This window comes from Eretmochelys imbricata, chromosome 4 (assembly GCF_965152235.1).
Source record: "Eretmochelys imbricata isolate rEreImb1 chromosome 4, rEreImb1.hap1, whole genome shotgun sequence".
NCBI classification, from domain to species: Eukaryota; Metazoa; Chordata; order Testudines; family Cheloniidae; genus Eretmochelys; species Eretmochelys imbricata.
The window spans coordinates 70,521,025-70,537,807 of record NC_135575.1 but is presented as its reverse complement, the minus strand read 5'-3'; the positions used below and the strand labels follow the sequence as shown (position 1 = coordinate 70,537,807).

At 36.4% G+C, this 16,783-nt stretch overlaps 1 protein-coding gene across 1 annotated transcript in view; it reads right to left on the bottom strand.

Annotated features, from left to right (window-relative positions):
• Window positions 1-16,783, bottom strand: part of TLL1 (tolloid like 1) — a 195,552-nt gene that overhangs the window by 87,870 nt on the left and 90,899 nt on the right. The window contains exons 2-5 of the mRNA XM_077814504.1: window positions 12,723-12,833; window positions 6,567-6,647; window positions 3,107-3,259; window positions 899-1,016 (exon numbers count right to left, since the gene is read on the bottom strand). Coding sequence (XP_077670630.1) covers window positions 899-1,016; window positions 3,107-3,259; window positions 6,567-6,647; window positions 12,723-12,833 — 463 coding nt within the window. The remainder of the gene's footprint in view (window positions 1-898; window positions 1,017-3,106; window positions 3,260-6,566; window positions 6,648-12,722; window positions 12,834-16,783) is intronic.

Sequence of the window (16,783 nt, the reverse complement as noted above, 5' to 3'; positions counted from 1 at the left end):
CTTTCCACTGTATGCATCTGATGAAGTGAGCTGTAGCTCACAAAAGCTTATGTTCAAATAATTGGTTAGTCTCTAAGGTGCCACAAGTACTCCTTTTCTTTTTGCAAATACAGACTAACATGGCTGTTACTCTGAAACCTGTATTACATCAGTGACCTGGAAGAAGGAATGTGCTGAAAAGTCATGAGGTTTGTTTTTCAAACAAAACTAAAGTAAGGACAATCAATACAAGGAAAGAGTTAATATTTTGGATGATTAAGCTAGACTAGGAGAGTGGAAAAGTAAGTGTATTATGTAACTCACCATAGAGACAAGTGAAATTAATAGAGCTAAGAATAAATAAATAAACCCTATACACTAAAAGTATGAGAAATATCCACCTATATCTGCATTTTTCTCCATTTTATTATATATCCTATGTATCACTAATATACATTATGCACTCACACACGCACACATATATTGTACAGTGTATTCTTTATATCTCAGTATAAGTCAAGTTTACCTAGTGCTGTTGTATCTGTCTCAGTCCCAGGATATTAGAGAGACAAGGTGGTTGAGGTAATATCTTTTATTGGACCAACTTCCGCTGATGAAAGAGACCACCTCACCTATCTTGTCTCTCTAATTTTATCTAGTGTCACATACAAGAAAAAAGGCATAAACTTAAAATCCTTCCTGCGCACCATGTAGATTTTCTCAAGAGCCAAAAGTATAGACTTATAGTTATTAGAGAGCCAATTAGAATGTGTGCAGGATTCAGACACTGAATGCGTAGCTTTTCCTGTAGATGTTAAATTGAGAAAAAACTGACAAAGAACTTTAACAAATTGCTGTTTACTTCTTGATTCTCAAAGATATACAGTACAAATACCCATTAACACATGTACCTACTTACCCACAAGGTCTGTATGTAAATACAATATAACTTTCTTCATCACTTCGTTCAATGAATGTAACACATGTGTACTTTTCCCAGTGCCGCATAGCCTGTTTGAACATTGCTCGCTGGCTGCCTGGAAGAATTGTGTAACATGAAATAAACAAGGTTTTCAAAATTGCATCCTTCTTCTTGGCATTACATTTTAATCTTAGTATGACACAGTGCTGCAAAAACCTAGAGATTCAGTTGTTTTAAAATGTGAGAAAACGTTTACCTCAGGTTTTGAAAGGTAAGTGAAGAAGGCACTGTTTTTCAAATAATTTGTTCTGTAAACATATCTGCAATTTCAAAGTCCATGCACAAAGGGCCACATTTTTAAAAATCAGAAGCAAAGTTATATGTCCATAAACAGACAAGTATGTTTAATTAACTACACAGGGAAACAAAGTGTGCACCTGAGAGATCTGTACCTTTAAATGTGGGTGTGTGAGCCCATTTTTTAATCTTTATGTGGATGGAATTTAGACGGTTTTCTAACAGTTTGTCCACAGTCTGTGATAACAATTTGGAATCTTGGACTATGTTCTCTTTTTGCCTTTGTGTGCATGTGTGCGAGAGAGAGAGAGAGAAAATTTAGTGATCATGAAAAATACCAGACTAATATGCCTGGAGAGGGACAGTTGATGAGTGGGATTATCAAAAGCTTTCAGCATTAGCTTATCTCCACTCCCATTGAAATCAATGGAAGTTTTACCACTGAGTTTATTAGAAACACAGTTAGGCCAGCTTCTGAAAATGCCACCCTTTGTCTCTAGGACCAGACCAGAGAACAGAAACCACCTGGGCAGCAGCTGTGCTAGTTTCCTTGTACCCTTCCAATATGTTCAAATCCTGACCTGAAGGAATCATCTCAAGGGCGAGAGGAGGCAATTCATTCTCTATACCATTACATACTTACCTATACCATTACATACAAAACTGACAACAAGGTTGCAAATTAGTGTTGGTTGTGGTAGTAGTTTTTGTGATACAGAGACTTATCCAATGAGAAGATTTTTGAGACTAACATAAAAACTGAAGACCCATCATATGGCAATAATCGTTGGCCACTACCAAACTGGGCTGGATTCAAGTCATGACCTAATGATGAAAGATCACTGCTTCCCCTGTCTCTCCATCCTCCCACCTACCACCACCCCCCTTTTTTTTCCCTTAAACACACACAAGCGTTTTGGAATTTACCTTTCAGTGTAAGAAACTTGTAATGTGTGTAACATTTCACATTACTTATTATACTTAGTTGTTCAGCACTCTTTAATAAATGCCATTCCTAAAACAAAGGTCATGTTCAGTATAATGTAGTGTAAATATCCAAACTGGAAGTCTGACCTTCAGCTGTGAGCTTTGGGGAAATATTTTTGAATATTTTTTTAATCTTTCTTGACTACATTTCTTTTCCCAAGCTCTTTCAGTTTTCTGTATCCCCTTGAGGCACAATTAGCAAGATGTTATTGCACAGCACTGCTGGCTCTATATTTATCTCTATCTTTTTCAATCCTTTTTTTCTCCACTCCTTTTTTTTTTTAAATGTCCTTCTTCCTCCCCATTAGTATTTATCTGTTTGCAACTTTACAGGGTGATACTTATTTTAGGCTTTTATAACACTGTATTTAAAAATTATTAAATTATTTTAAAATTATTTCTATTAAGCAGTTACAATCTTCCCTCGTATATTTTAAAGTTCCATGGTTATTTCAAATAACATTTTATGTGCTCATCTACAAAGTACATTAAAGAATTACAGAACAGATGAATTGGGCCCAGTTTGTTCAATGAAGTCAGTTGAACAAGATTCACCTTACTACCAGTCAAGCCACTTATAGCCTTGTACTGAATATGCCACAATAGTTTTGAGCCAGATTTAATTGTATCCTGCTACAAATAAATAGCAAGAAATTAGACAATGAAAACAAACAAACATTCTCACCTCCTCTGAAACATCAGAGCCTAATTTTATATATAAATTGCCAGATTGCCTTTGGGAACAATTTTGTAATGTATCGATAAACATTTACAAAAAAAATTTACTTAGGACCTCACCCAAAGCCAAAAGACATCAGTAAGAGTCTTCCCATTGATTCCAATTGGCTTTACATTTGGCTCTTCATGAACCTGTTTTTTTTTTAAAAAAAGACATTCATCCTTCTTCTCCCTTTGTCTTACCAGTGAAATTTCCACCTATAAAATATGGAATGACACCCCCTGGCCATATTCTTTCTGTTCGTGACGTAGCAGCTCTGGGAAATCGGTTTTTCTCATTTTTCCCTGAGAATTTTACAGTTGATCTTCCCTTAGAAGAATTGTTTTGCTCAAAACCTGTAATGATATTTTAAAAAACAGTATATGAGACAAAAGAGTTCACAAATGAAAACATTTGTTTTCTGCAAGGCCAAAGCTCCATGTTTTCGTTATGCACTTTAATAACAGAACATAGTTTTTTACACAACAATTCAGCTTTTCAATGAGACGTAGAAACAATAATCTATTTGTTAGAAGTGCTTCAAATGGAAAGACTCAATCTTCAGTACTATAATTTACATGCAATGGGGCAAAGAGGCACTTTAACACCTTAAAGAGACATTACAAACATGATTACTTCTAGACTCTCCAATTAAAAAATATATCATTTTTCTAAAACTGCTTCCTCTAAGTAATATGCCTTGAGTTTTTTTTTAAAATACCTTTTAAAAATTAGGGGAGGGGGGGTTCTTCCCCATTGATGATGTTTAGAAGAGTCTGTTTGGCAGAGGCAATACCACCAAATGTATTCAGGCTCTGTTTCACTTCTATCTGGGCAAAGGTCTGCTTTTAGTATTAGCTACTTTCAGAGATAACCATATTATTGCAGGGCCTGGGAAAGAGCATCCGCATGCATTGCTGTAGTGAAGCACTGTTAGTTGACTTCATGTCTTTTGCGGCACTTTGTACACGGTCCATTTAACTTTTTTACTGATGGCCGGTCACACTGGAAGATTAACTCTTTCATTTGTAGTTAGTTATCTTAGGAGCTAATTGTAATAGCAATGGACATAAAATTTTCAGATGTAAATAGGATTGTCAAGTACTCGAGGACATAGAAAATATATTCTTCGGAAACTGTTTGGAATTCTATGGACATACACTATATATGCCTTAAATTGTCTTGAGAAAAAGATCCCTCCACCTTGAAAGGTATGGTGATATAAAAAATGTCTATTGTTTTGAGAGAGATTACCAGAGCCAATAGTAATCTGTCTCAAATAGGTAGAAAGTTAGGGTGGGATTCAAAAGGGAGATTTAGGCACTGTAATGCTCAGCATTGCAGCACCTAACTTTTAGGCACCCTGCCACCTGTGAAATCCACAAACCTGAGTTAGGCACCCACACTCCCTGTACACTGCATGGACAGAAATTGTTGCCTAAAAATAGGATTCACAGAAGCCAGCAAGCTGAGTGAAGAGCTGTCTAAGCTCTGCCCTTCAAGGGGACTTAGGCATTTAGCTCCAGGACATGGTGGAGGAATCTTATCTCCACTCCAGCAGTTAGGCACGAAAGCCAGATCAGTCCTTTGTCAAAAACGAAAAACAAACAAACAAAAAATGTTGTAATCTTGCATGAACAATAAAAGAAAATAGAAATAAGGAAACAGAGGATAAGAATGGACAAAGCATAAACTCACATGGCCTTGTAAATAACAAGTAGTTAACAGATAAAGAAACAAGAAGAAGAGTAATCAGTGATAAGCTTGCAGCTGCTGCCCACTTATAAAACTGGTATAGCATTCTGTAGGAGACCTGGATTCAATTCCCTGCTCTGACTAATGTGGAGCAAGGATTTGGACTTGGGTCCTCCAACTCCTAGGACAGTGCCCTAATCACTTGGCTATGTCTTTCTCAGTCATTTCTATTGAGACCGTCTACTATGTATAAATACTTGTATATTCATTGGCCCAAAAGGGACTAGAATCTGGGTCTCCCAAATGGGTGCCCTAATGCCCAGATTAAAGAGTCTCTCTCTCTCGCTCTCTCTCTCTGGTCCAATTTAATTATTATTATAATCTTTACTATTATTATGAAGATGAATGCAAGGACTTTCATACAATATAGTTACTTGTTTCCCTTTTCTGGAGCAATTTATAAAAGTATAAATATCATGGTGGCAGGTTAAAATGGACCTTTAGCAAAAGCTGATCTGTCTTATTTAATAGTGCCCAATTCTGCCACCTTCACTCCTGCTGAATAGTACCTTTCTCTATGAGCGGTCCCACTAAAACGTACTGAACATAAAGTAACAGTCTGTTAACTGGAATCCCAGACAAGCGAGGGATATGACAGAGAGACCAGGAAGGATGTCAGATCAGGACAGAAGCAACTGTGGATGAAAGGTAAGAGGCCAAGGGTCTTGGTACAGATCCGTAAGTTAGCAAAGAAGATACAAAAAGAATAAGGAAAGGTGCAAGAGCCATGAAAAAGGGGAGAAAAGTTTCAGAAGCCTGGGCAGAAAAGTCAGATTACTTATAGATTAACTCACTGTACAGTTTAAGCAACATTATAAACCACACAGGAAGTTGTTGGGCTTAGGAAAATGTTCTATGTCCAGAACACCTATATCTCTGTTCAGCAAATATCATTTTAAATTTTACATCAATCTTTTGATATTAAAATAATGAATTTGTAACTGAGAATTATTATACAATCTACAACACAGGTAATTATTAAAATGTAAATCAAACTTGGAATCCCAGACAATCATATGTACTTCTTCAGTACTGAATCATTTGATGATGATATGTGGGTGGCTTACATGACAATATGGTCATTTTTACCAGTGCTTATTCTTCCAACCAGCTTTGTACCAATTAGATGAAGGTAGACAGTTACGCAAAACTAATGTGCCTAGTTCTCAGATCAAGCATGCAGTTATATACCACCACATACCGGTAATGTCAGACACTACGCTGTGGCTACTTTTGCAAGATATGGAGTGACGCACTCCCACATGCTGAATTGTGTTTAAAACTGAGCTTTACATTTTCCTGCAGACGCTGGGGTTTAATGGCACCAGAGTTAAGTCATGGTGCACCAAACTTAGTGAATAAACTTAACTCAATATTAATGAAGATGCCATAGATACTGACCACTGAATTCTACAGAAATCTACAACATTTAAAAAATGTTTTCATGAGATGAAACACATCATAAATGTTTCACATGCAGTATGACTCATCACAGTATCCCATTCCCTACAAAACCAGCATAGGCCATTAGCAATTTATTGCCGCTATCCATTCATGCATAACACATACACAAAGAGTACTGTAATCTTAATGAAAATACATCCCAACTGCATTCATTACTGAGAATACTCTTGGGAATGAACACCAAGCAATTTTTTAACAATTTAAAATAAAACTTAAAATAATGTATTTTAGGATTTTCGCTTCCAGTCTGAACTTTTCTAGCTTATATGAAATATGAGCTCTCTGACAAAGCATAGATAGGAAAAGAGCTAATCTCTTCATTACTCTTGTTTTAATAGTTTACAGTACTACTGGTACAGACTGGGTTTAAGGTGTTAAAGTACTGTCATTAATGTTAAGTGTACATCACATCAGGCAGTCTGCTAATTCAAACAGTGAAAATACCAGAGCCAAATCTTCTTATCCTGTCTATAAGCTGATAGAGGGCACCTCGTTTTTTTGATGTCCCATGCTCACCAAAGCCACCTTTAAAAAGAAAAAGGAAATATTATGGAAGTTAAACACAGAACATTACACATATAGCAAATATCTTATAGAGCAAGATTAGGAATTACTCTGTAGGATATGCAATGAATCTTTAAGGAAGTTTAAAATTCTTTAATGACCTACATACAAATTCTTCAAGCATTTTTGACAATGAAACAAAAACACATTTGTAGCTGAAAGATTTTCTAACATGCATTCCAGAACACAAGCCAACGTGTCTTTGTTATTCAGACAAGTCATGACAATTACATCATCTAATTATTATTTGAAGCTTTTTTCTACTCAGTGACCTTGACATCCTTAGTGCCATATTGATTGACAGCTGGATACCCTACTTTCACAGAAATTTCCTGAATGTATACCACTATGTTCCCATATATAAGGGGGGAGGGGGAGAGGAAGGATGTTAAGACCCCAAGAGCAAACAAACAAACAAAGCAGCATGATTTAAAAAAGTAATACGATTGTTTTTTATCCCCAAAGCATTGCGGTTCTTTGTTAACTTGCAAATGGATCTTTAAAGCACAGTCAGTCACATAAGGGCTGCTAACCTATCAAATACCAAAGAATAGTAACATGACCTCTGAGGCATTCCTGTGGAGCTCCAATAATCAACGAGTGAGAGGGAAGCAGAAAAGCTAACCATCCAAAGAGGCAGCTGGAGTTTCATTGTCTGAATATTTACCATCGCACTTACAGGCATAAACCAGATTAATTTAAACCACATATGCCATCTATAGCAGTCTGCTGACTATTTCGGTTTCATAGTGGTTCTGTTACTTCAGTTATTATTGCATATCTCCTTTAAAAAACATTAGTAAGCAAGAAAAAAGAATGCTGGCAGTATTGTGGCGTGCAACGAATAACCAGAATGTCTGAAGAGGTTTTAGAGAACTTTATAGAATTCCTATAAGTGATTTTTTTAAACAAAGTAATATTTGCTGTGAAATATCAGTGTTTTCAAGCTACTGCAGCAGGAGGAGGTGGCTAAGAATAAAGGATTGCAGAAGTCATGATTAGCCATACTAGTTCCAACCAATAATTTCCTCAAATTCCCTTTTCCTCTTACTTTTTTTTTTTTTTTACAACAATTTCTGCAACATTAAAGGGTGTATTTACTAAACGGCAGTTCAAAAGGCAGATTACAAACTAGACAATGCCATAAAAGGCAAGTAAGTTAGCATGCTTACTCAGTGAATAATAATGTGCCTAATTATTTGGATTACACTGTCATATACTTGCTGGATCCCTTGAGAAAAATTTTCCAAATTTTTAAAAACATTTTAGGAAGATGAGGTAATACTTCAATACATTCCTTCCCAAGGAATTATTTGGTTAGCTATAGTATATGCCATGCCATATACATACATTTCACATTATTAATGCAATTATCTCATGTTAGCATTTATTTTGCAAAATTACATATGGAGTAAAAAAATCCAGACAATTGGGGGTGGGGGGTGGGGAGGAAGGAAATCTTTAGAAAACAGGCAAATGTGAAAGAGATAACAGTAATAGAGAGGAATCCATGACCTTATTGATACAGGAAGCTATTATTTCTTTATTATCTATAGTTATTACAACAAAAATATGGAGTAAGGTAGTACACTAGTAGTGGTAATCTAATAGCACACACTGTGTATTCGGTTTGGTGTACAAAAGGACTACTGTCAAATAAGAAATTAAATACAAATATCTTAAAATAGCTAACCTGACTTATTTTATATGACTAATGCATACACTATAGAGTGTAAACCTCAAGCCACAAGCTAACCAAAAGTGAATTTAAAAAATCTACATGTTTTAAGTGTGGGGGCAGGGAAATCGTATTTTTGGCAGTTACGTAAAAACTATCTACATAATAGCTCTTTGTTGTTTATTAAATTATTATTACTTATACAGCACAGTGTATAAATGTTGCTTTACAGGCCAACAAAATGACAGGGCCTTGCCCTGAGGAGCTCATAAGGTAATTGTCTGAACCTGCAAATCTATGTAGATAATCCTTACTCAACTGAGTAGTCCCACTGCTTGAGTCAGAGTTTGGAAGATCAGGCCCTGCACTATTATTTACAATGCAAAAGCCAAACCCTGCAAACACCAGTCTAGCTATTATACTCCCCCATGGCTAGTTTTTCCCACATTATATCACATTGTCTTCAATAGACATGTTTATAGGAACAAATATACACAATTACACAAGTAACTATTTGCTTAATCAGGACTGAAATTATAATTATTTTATTTAATTGTGACAAAAATCTGTATATAAGGCTTTTTTTAAAGATTTTTTAAATTGCACTGGTAAACAATAGCAAAATTTTAAAGAATAAATATAGTTTGAGTTCAGAGATTTTAGTTTAAACAGGCAATTTCATTTTTTCTATTTAATAACTGTTTGCACTTTCTTTTCTCAGCTGCTTGGTCATGTCACTCTAACAACCAGATGGCAGACGAACGAAAAGGTAAACACAAAGGTTCTGATTCAGCAAAGGACTTAAACATGCACTTAACCTTCAGCACATGCTTTTTGCAGGTTCATAGATCCTACAGCCAGATAGGACCATTGTGATCATCTAGTTTGATCTCCTGTATTGCACAGGGCACGGACCCTCCCCAAAATAATTCCTAGAGCAGAGCTTTCAGAAAAACATTCAATCTTGATTTAAAAATTGTCAATCTTGGAGAATCCACCATGGCCATTGGTAAACTGTTCCAATTGTTAATTACGCTCACTGTTAAAAATGTAAACCTTTTTTCCAGTCTGAATTTGTCTGCCTTCAACTTCCAGGCATTGGATTATGTTATATTTTTCTCTACTAGATTGAAGAGCCCATTATTAAATATTTGTTCCCCAAGTAATACTAATAGACTAATCAAGTCACCCCTTAACCTTCTCTTTGCTAAACAAAATAGATTGAACTCCTTGAGTATCAATATAAAAGCATGTTTTCTAATCCTGTAATCATTTTGGTGGCTGTTCTCTAAACCCTCTCCAATTTATCAACATCTGCTTTGAATTGTGGACACATTATTTCAGCAGCGGTCACACCAGTGCCCAATACAGAGGTAAAATAATCTCCGCAATCTCATTTGAGATTTCCCTGTTTATGCATGCCAGGATTGCATTACCTCTTTTGGCCACAGTGTCACACTGGGAACTCCTGTTCAGCTGATTATCCACCATGACCCCCAAAATCTTTTTTAGAATCACTCATTCCCAAAATAGAGTCCCCAATCTTTTATGTATGGCTACATTCTTTGTTCCCAGTTGTATATGTTTATATTTAACTGTATTAAAATGTGTATTGCTTGCTTGCACACAGTTTACCTAGTAATCTAGATTGTTCTGACTCAAGGACCTATCCACTTACTACTCCCCCAATTCTTGGTTATCTGTAAACTTTATCAGTGATGATTTTATCTTTTCTTCCAGGTGGTTGAAAAAAATGTTAAATAGCATAGGTCCAAGAACCGATCCCTGCGGGACCCCACTGGAAACACATCGAGCCGATGACAATTCTCCAATTGCAGTTATATTTTGAATCCTGCCAGTTAGCCAGTTTTAATCTATTTAATGTGTGCCATGTTAATTTTATATCAGTCTAGTTTTTAATCAAAATGTAATGCAATACGAAGTCAAATAACTAACAGAAGTCCAAGTATAATATACCAACACTACTATATTTATCAACCAAATTTGTAATCTCATCAAAAAAGATATCAAGATATTGCAGTGAGTGGCAGTTAAGCACACATTTAAGTGTTTTGCTAAATATGGGCCAAAGTGCCATTATATTATATATACGTAATAATCTGAATTTAGAAAAATCATGTATTTATAATGTAAAATGAGACCAACATTTTCAAGCTTAATACTCCAAATCTGTCAAAACAAAAGTGCATGTTTTAAAATGATCACTTAGGGTCCAGTCCAGCTCCCACTAACTGTAACAGAAGTTGAATCAGTGCTTTATAGGAATAATAGAAATAGAACCAGGACCTAATCTCCGAATGGGGACTACCGGAGGATTATGGTTGACAAAATCTGGTCCTTAACATGGTACCACAATCTGTCCCTGAAAAGAATACTCCAACTTGTCTATAATAATGCACATACCCCAACATAAGGAGGAAAAGAAAAGGAAACAGTAGAACATTAAATATGAGAAGAAACAGCTTCAAAAATTATCTTGCATCTGTCTGGCAATCACCAGAAAGATCTTTGTCACTTTCAAAGACATCATCAGAGGTATTAAAACAAAAGTCTTCAGGTCAAATAAATCACTCAACTACAGTACTTTAAAGGGAAATTACTGACCTTGCTCTCTATATTTTATCAGCAAAACCAGGACCTGAAATACTTCAAAGCCCATTAAAATGATTTGTTTGAGAAAATGTTAATAAGAGTCAGTGAATTTTTTCAATCCAATCTTGATCTAGAAAAGATCAAAAATGATCCTGCCTTGAACAAACAGGTGGCTTAAGAAGAAAGTAAAAGAAAATGCCAGGATAATATACAGATATTCTAATTATTATATGTAGTTACAAAGAAGAGTAAATCCATGAAAAAAATATTTTAAACATATTTATAAGAAAAAATTAACAATTAAAATGGCCATCTTCATCTGAACTCGCCCTTTCCTTTAAATCATTCCTCAAGACACACTTCTGTTGCAACATCTATAAAAAAAACCCACCAAATTAATATTGGCAGAGATAGACGGTCAGATGGGGGAAACTGAATTTACATGTATATTTTAAAAAGTAAATATATTTTTAAAAATTTGTTTGCATATATCACTTTTCTACACCCTTCCTATGTCACTTGTCTTTTAAATTCCATTTTCCACAAACTAGCCCAAATCCTACTAGAGAAGACTGCAAGACTGGGGCCTACAGCTATGCAGCAGGAACTTAGTTTTCCTATGTTCATGTACTATGCCTAACACAACAGAGAACTAAGCCTGATTGCAGCTTCTTGTACTTCTGCATTATAAATACCTACACACATAAATACATACATAAATAATAGCAGACATATATATATATATATATACATATACATATACATATATACTCATACTTGTCCAGTAAATATTTATTTGGCTATCTCTAAGACCAGTCTTGCAGTCTAACATTGAAACAAATAAAGAATTTAACAAATAATCAAGCCCCATGGTATTTTGACAAATTCCTGGAATCTTCCGTGGAATGAACATTCTAGGATGCAACTCATACAGGAAATCACATTTCTCTATTGAAAATTCCATATGGGCAAGATTGTAACTATATGCTCTGCCCTGAACAAGGCACAACATGTTGTGGTGTATCTCCTGGAGCAGACTAAGGGCTTGTCTACACCAACATTTTATAGCGCTCTAATTTGCTGGCTCAGGGGTGTGAAAAATCAGCCACGCTCCCAGAGTTTAGAGCTAATCCCCTCATGGAGGTGGATTACCAGGAGCGCTGGGAGAGCTCTCTCCCAGTGCTCGCGCACAACCTCACTCGCACTTCAAAGTGCTGCCACGGGAGCGCTCCCGCGGCAGCGCTTTGAAGTTTCCAGTGTAGCCATGCCCTAAGAGGGAGACTGTGATTCACTGAGGAAAATCTCCCTTCCAGTTTCACATCAGTATACATTCCCCAGCAGGTCAGTGCAGTTGTGCTAGATGGCATGTGAAGCGGGAAAGTCAAGACTTCACCCATTCCTGAACCCGTCCTGCCCTCTGCATGGGGCCTTACTCCTCCTTACTCTCGTATGCTGCTATGTAAACCAGGCCATGATTTGGCCCCAGCTGAACGCTAAACTTTATTTTTATGTTCCAGAGAAGACTTTTCATTAGAAATACCAGGAATAAAATCAAAATTCTATTACTTTTCATTGCCTTTTAGAAAGCAAACCTGTAATGATTAAACAACTTTATAAAGTTTAAAACCAATATTACCCCTAGATGATACCATGTTTTGTAGGTTTAAAATGAGGGTTATGTTCTGTGAATGAATAAATAAATATAGGTTAAAGAAATTTTAAAAGTCACACCTTTAACATCATACCTGTGTTATGTCCAAGTCTTTCATTTGAATGCTGCGTAAGGTCAATTGTCCTGTCAATTTGAAAGATTTTTAAGTCTTCATCATCTAAGGCAATATCTCCCCAAAAGACAGCTTTAAATAAAAGAGAGCTGAATTTAATTAAAGCATTTACTTAAACATTAAAACCAATCTGAAGAATACATTGCCATGTCACAGCTCACGAAAAGATTTTTACCCAGATTTTATAATGTTGACTAGCTCATAAAAACCTAGGGAACATGCATTCTAATCCATTCCAATATTCCCTCATTTACCTTTCATATCCCTTTAGCTTTATTTATTTATTTTATGGACATTTTAATTTTGCTGTTGAATTGAATAGATGCAATCATACAAACATGACAGTAATCTTCAACAAATCCTTCTATTTTTCCCTCTATAAGCACAATAAAAAAAAATAAAACAGTGAATTAAAGTCGTCGTTTTTTTAATATGAAGTCCATCAAAACAGGAGATTCACAAAGATACAGCCCATAACATAATATAGCCTGGAAAATGAAGCCAGAAAACACTATTTTGTTTTTAATATGTTTAGTGCATACTTTATAATGTAAAAAGAAAAGGACGACTTGTGGAACCTTAGAGACTAACTCCTTTTCTTTTTGCGAATACAGACTAGCACGGCTGCCACTCTGAAACCTGACTTTATAATGTGTTATATATACTCATCAGATTGTTTATCTGTTTCACAAAGACAAAGAGTTTTCTTTCCCATTATCCTCCCGCTTGACCTATACATTTCCTTTACATGGTTTAATCCACATTTTGTGTTCTCTTGCTACTTTGGCTTTCATGAATTTATGGTCTCCTAGTTTTCTTCCTACCCCTCTGTTAGTTTCTGCTTTGGCGGCTCTTCCCTTCTACTTTTTCCTGTCCTCAGTAGCATTCTCTCAGGTGTTTGTTCTTGGTCTCCTCTTCTTTCCTCTGTACACTTATATGAGCTCATATATCTTAAACTGTCACCCCCTTGCTGATCTGAACCAAAGGGCCAGGATCTTTGAACAGCTAATGGTGAAAAAGCTAGATGTGTGCTCATCTGTCTTTAGCCCCATCTCTCCCTCTCTTCAGGATGAAATATCAGAAAAAATAGATGCAAAACTGATGTCCAACTCAAGCTTGTGGCAAAAGCTAAACTCAGCAGGCCAGACCCTCACCTAGTATGTATGAAATCAATAGATCTTTGCCAATTTGCACTAGCTGAAGTTATTGTTTATGATCTTTCCCCCAAATTCGTCCTTCTCTCAGCCTCCACCATCTCTGACAATAACTCCATTATCCACCCTGTGACCCAGGCAAACAGCCTGTGTCATGTTCAACTCTTCCCTCTCCTCTTGCCCCATATACAGTATGTCACCAGTTTCAGTAGGTTGTTCCTTTATACAGTTTCCACGGTAAATCATTCCCTCTGTTTCCCTACAGCTAAAACCCTTGTCCACACTCCATCTACTGCAGTACTTCACCTCTGGTGTCCCTATATGTTCATTCAAATCCATGCAAAGTGTTTTTGTTAACGCCTTCCTTTCCTATCACTCTAACGATGTGACTCCCCTAGAGGAAACCCTTACTGGCTTTTACTTGCTGTAAAGATTATATTTTCTTTTGTTTATTGCTGTTTGTGTTATCTGTTATTTAATCAATTTTGCATCACAGAAGTTATCATTTGTAGGGTGTCTTTGCTGGGGAACTCCTGTGTAGTGCATACCCATTCCCTATATCCACAGCACTCACTCTTGAACCCAAGGCTACTAGGAAAAACATATCACATTGAAAATAACTTCACTTTTTTTTATAAATGGAATGGCCACATAGAGTAACCATCATAATTTGATATACATGTTACAAAGGCTGAGTACTTTACATATTAAAAAATTACTAAAAATCAGTAACAAATAAATAATAAAGGGCAGAGAGGCAGATAATACCAAGTTGGAGGTGAAATAACTCCAGAGTTATAAACCATTTTTAGTACTTGGTTCAAAATTAGGAGCTGAAGTACCAGCCTCATCTTGCCAGTTTTGTAAGCATAGTAAATTGCTTCCTTTATTCTTTAGGGAAAAAATGCCAGAATACCTACACTACGGGGTGCAAATGAACTCATTCATTTTAAAACAAAATATTTTAGAACCTTATGAGTAATGTATTTTTAAAGTTTTATTTATTACATAAAATAACAGCCTTCTGGAAACAGTTTGTGTATCTGAGGGCATTCCAAACACCTTTGAACTATTCAGTCACTCTCTCTATCTATATATACTTTGAACGTCTTCTTCCTTAGAGGCACTGATTCAGCAGAAACATTATCCCTTCCAGTTCATATAGTAGTACATATAATGGACAGCCATCATTTTACCAGTGACCATATAATGGACAGCCATCATTTTTCCCGTGAGTAGGATTCACTATTGCAGGCTCAGTGTTACCAGTGGGAAACTGAAGCACAAAGAGATTATGTGATTCGCTCAAGGCTGCGTAGGAGGTCTGTGGTAGAGCCAGGAATGACACCCAGACCTCATAGATTCATAGATTCATAGATATTTAGGTCAGAAGGGACCATTATGATCATCTAGTCTGACCTCCTGCACAACGCAGGCCACAGAATTTCACCCACCACTCCTACAAAAAAACCTCACACCTATATCTGTGCTATTGAAGTCCTCAAATTGTAGTTTAAAGACCTCAAGGAGCAGAGAATCCTCCAGCAAGTGACCCGTGCCCCATGCTACAGAGGAAGGCGAAAAACCTCCAGGGCCTCTTCCAATCTGCCCTGGAGGAAAATTCCTTCCCGACCCCAAATATGGCGATCAGCTAAACCCTGAGCATATGGGCAAGATTCATCAGCCAGATACTACAGAAAATTCTTTCCCAGAAAATTCTTTCCCAGGTAACTTGGATCTTACCCCATCTAAAACCCATCACAGGCCATTGGGCCTATTTACCGTGAATATTTAATTACCAAAACCATGTTATCCCATCATACCATCTCCTCCATAAACTTATCGAGTTTAATCTTAAAGCAAGATAGATCTTTTGCCCCCACTACTTCCCTCGGAAGGCTATTCCAAAACTTCACTCCTCTGATGGTTAGAAACCTTCGTCTAATTTCTAATCTAAATTTCCTAGTGGCCAGTAAGCCCCTGTACAGTACCTTAACCACTAGACCATCCTTCCTTTCTAATAATATGAAGGGTTAATATTATGAAGGGGTCTTCATCAATGGAATGAGTTATAGAAAATGATTTATAACGACAAATTTCTTTGCTGATACTTAGTAACCCTTAATATTCAGTAGTTACAAGGTGTATCTGTATCTAGACCAAGGTATGGAAAGAAAACCAAAGACAAATGGAGCTATGGAAAAGGAGATAACAAAGAAAACTATAGGTGAGAAGCAGCCTCTCTTGAGACCTGATATACCTCAATAGTGGAGGGAAGCTCAGAAGGCTGCAGACCCAGGCCTCCGCTTTTCTGCGGGACCTCTGATGCTTGTCTATACACTAAACACAAGGGAGATTATGATCATATTTGTGCTAACACTAAAAAGAAAAGAAAAAAATCATGTATACCCCCTGATGATACTAATTTTGTCCCAGTTTCTTAAGCTTTCACAGCTCATATTTAATATTTTTCAGACTTTCAGTTGCTGGTGACAAGGGTGCTAACTGGCAGCAATAATTGCCACCTGGTAATGACAGCAACGCACAGTACTTGTTTAGCATTGTTCTATGAGACGTCTGGCTGACAATTTTTAAGCAGAGCAGCAAAAAGGAAAGCTAAATTATAAAGAGAGAAAATTGTAAGCAAGTTACTCTAACTTACTAACTATTTCTCTACTAGTACTGTTTCAGAAAATCATCTTTCAAAGACACTGAGCGACCCTCTCAAAAAATGATAACCAAAGTGAAGATATGGATATGAATTTGTTCCCGCCAGAAAGAGCAGAAGAAAAGGCACATGTTTCTGAATTCCAGGACACTTTTCCTATCACCTCTCTATACAGAAGGCAGAGAGAATAGTAGTGATAA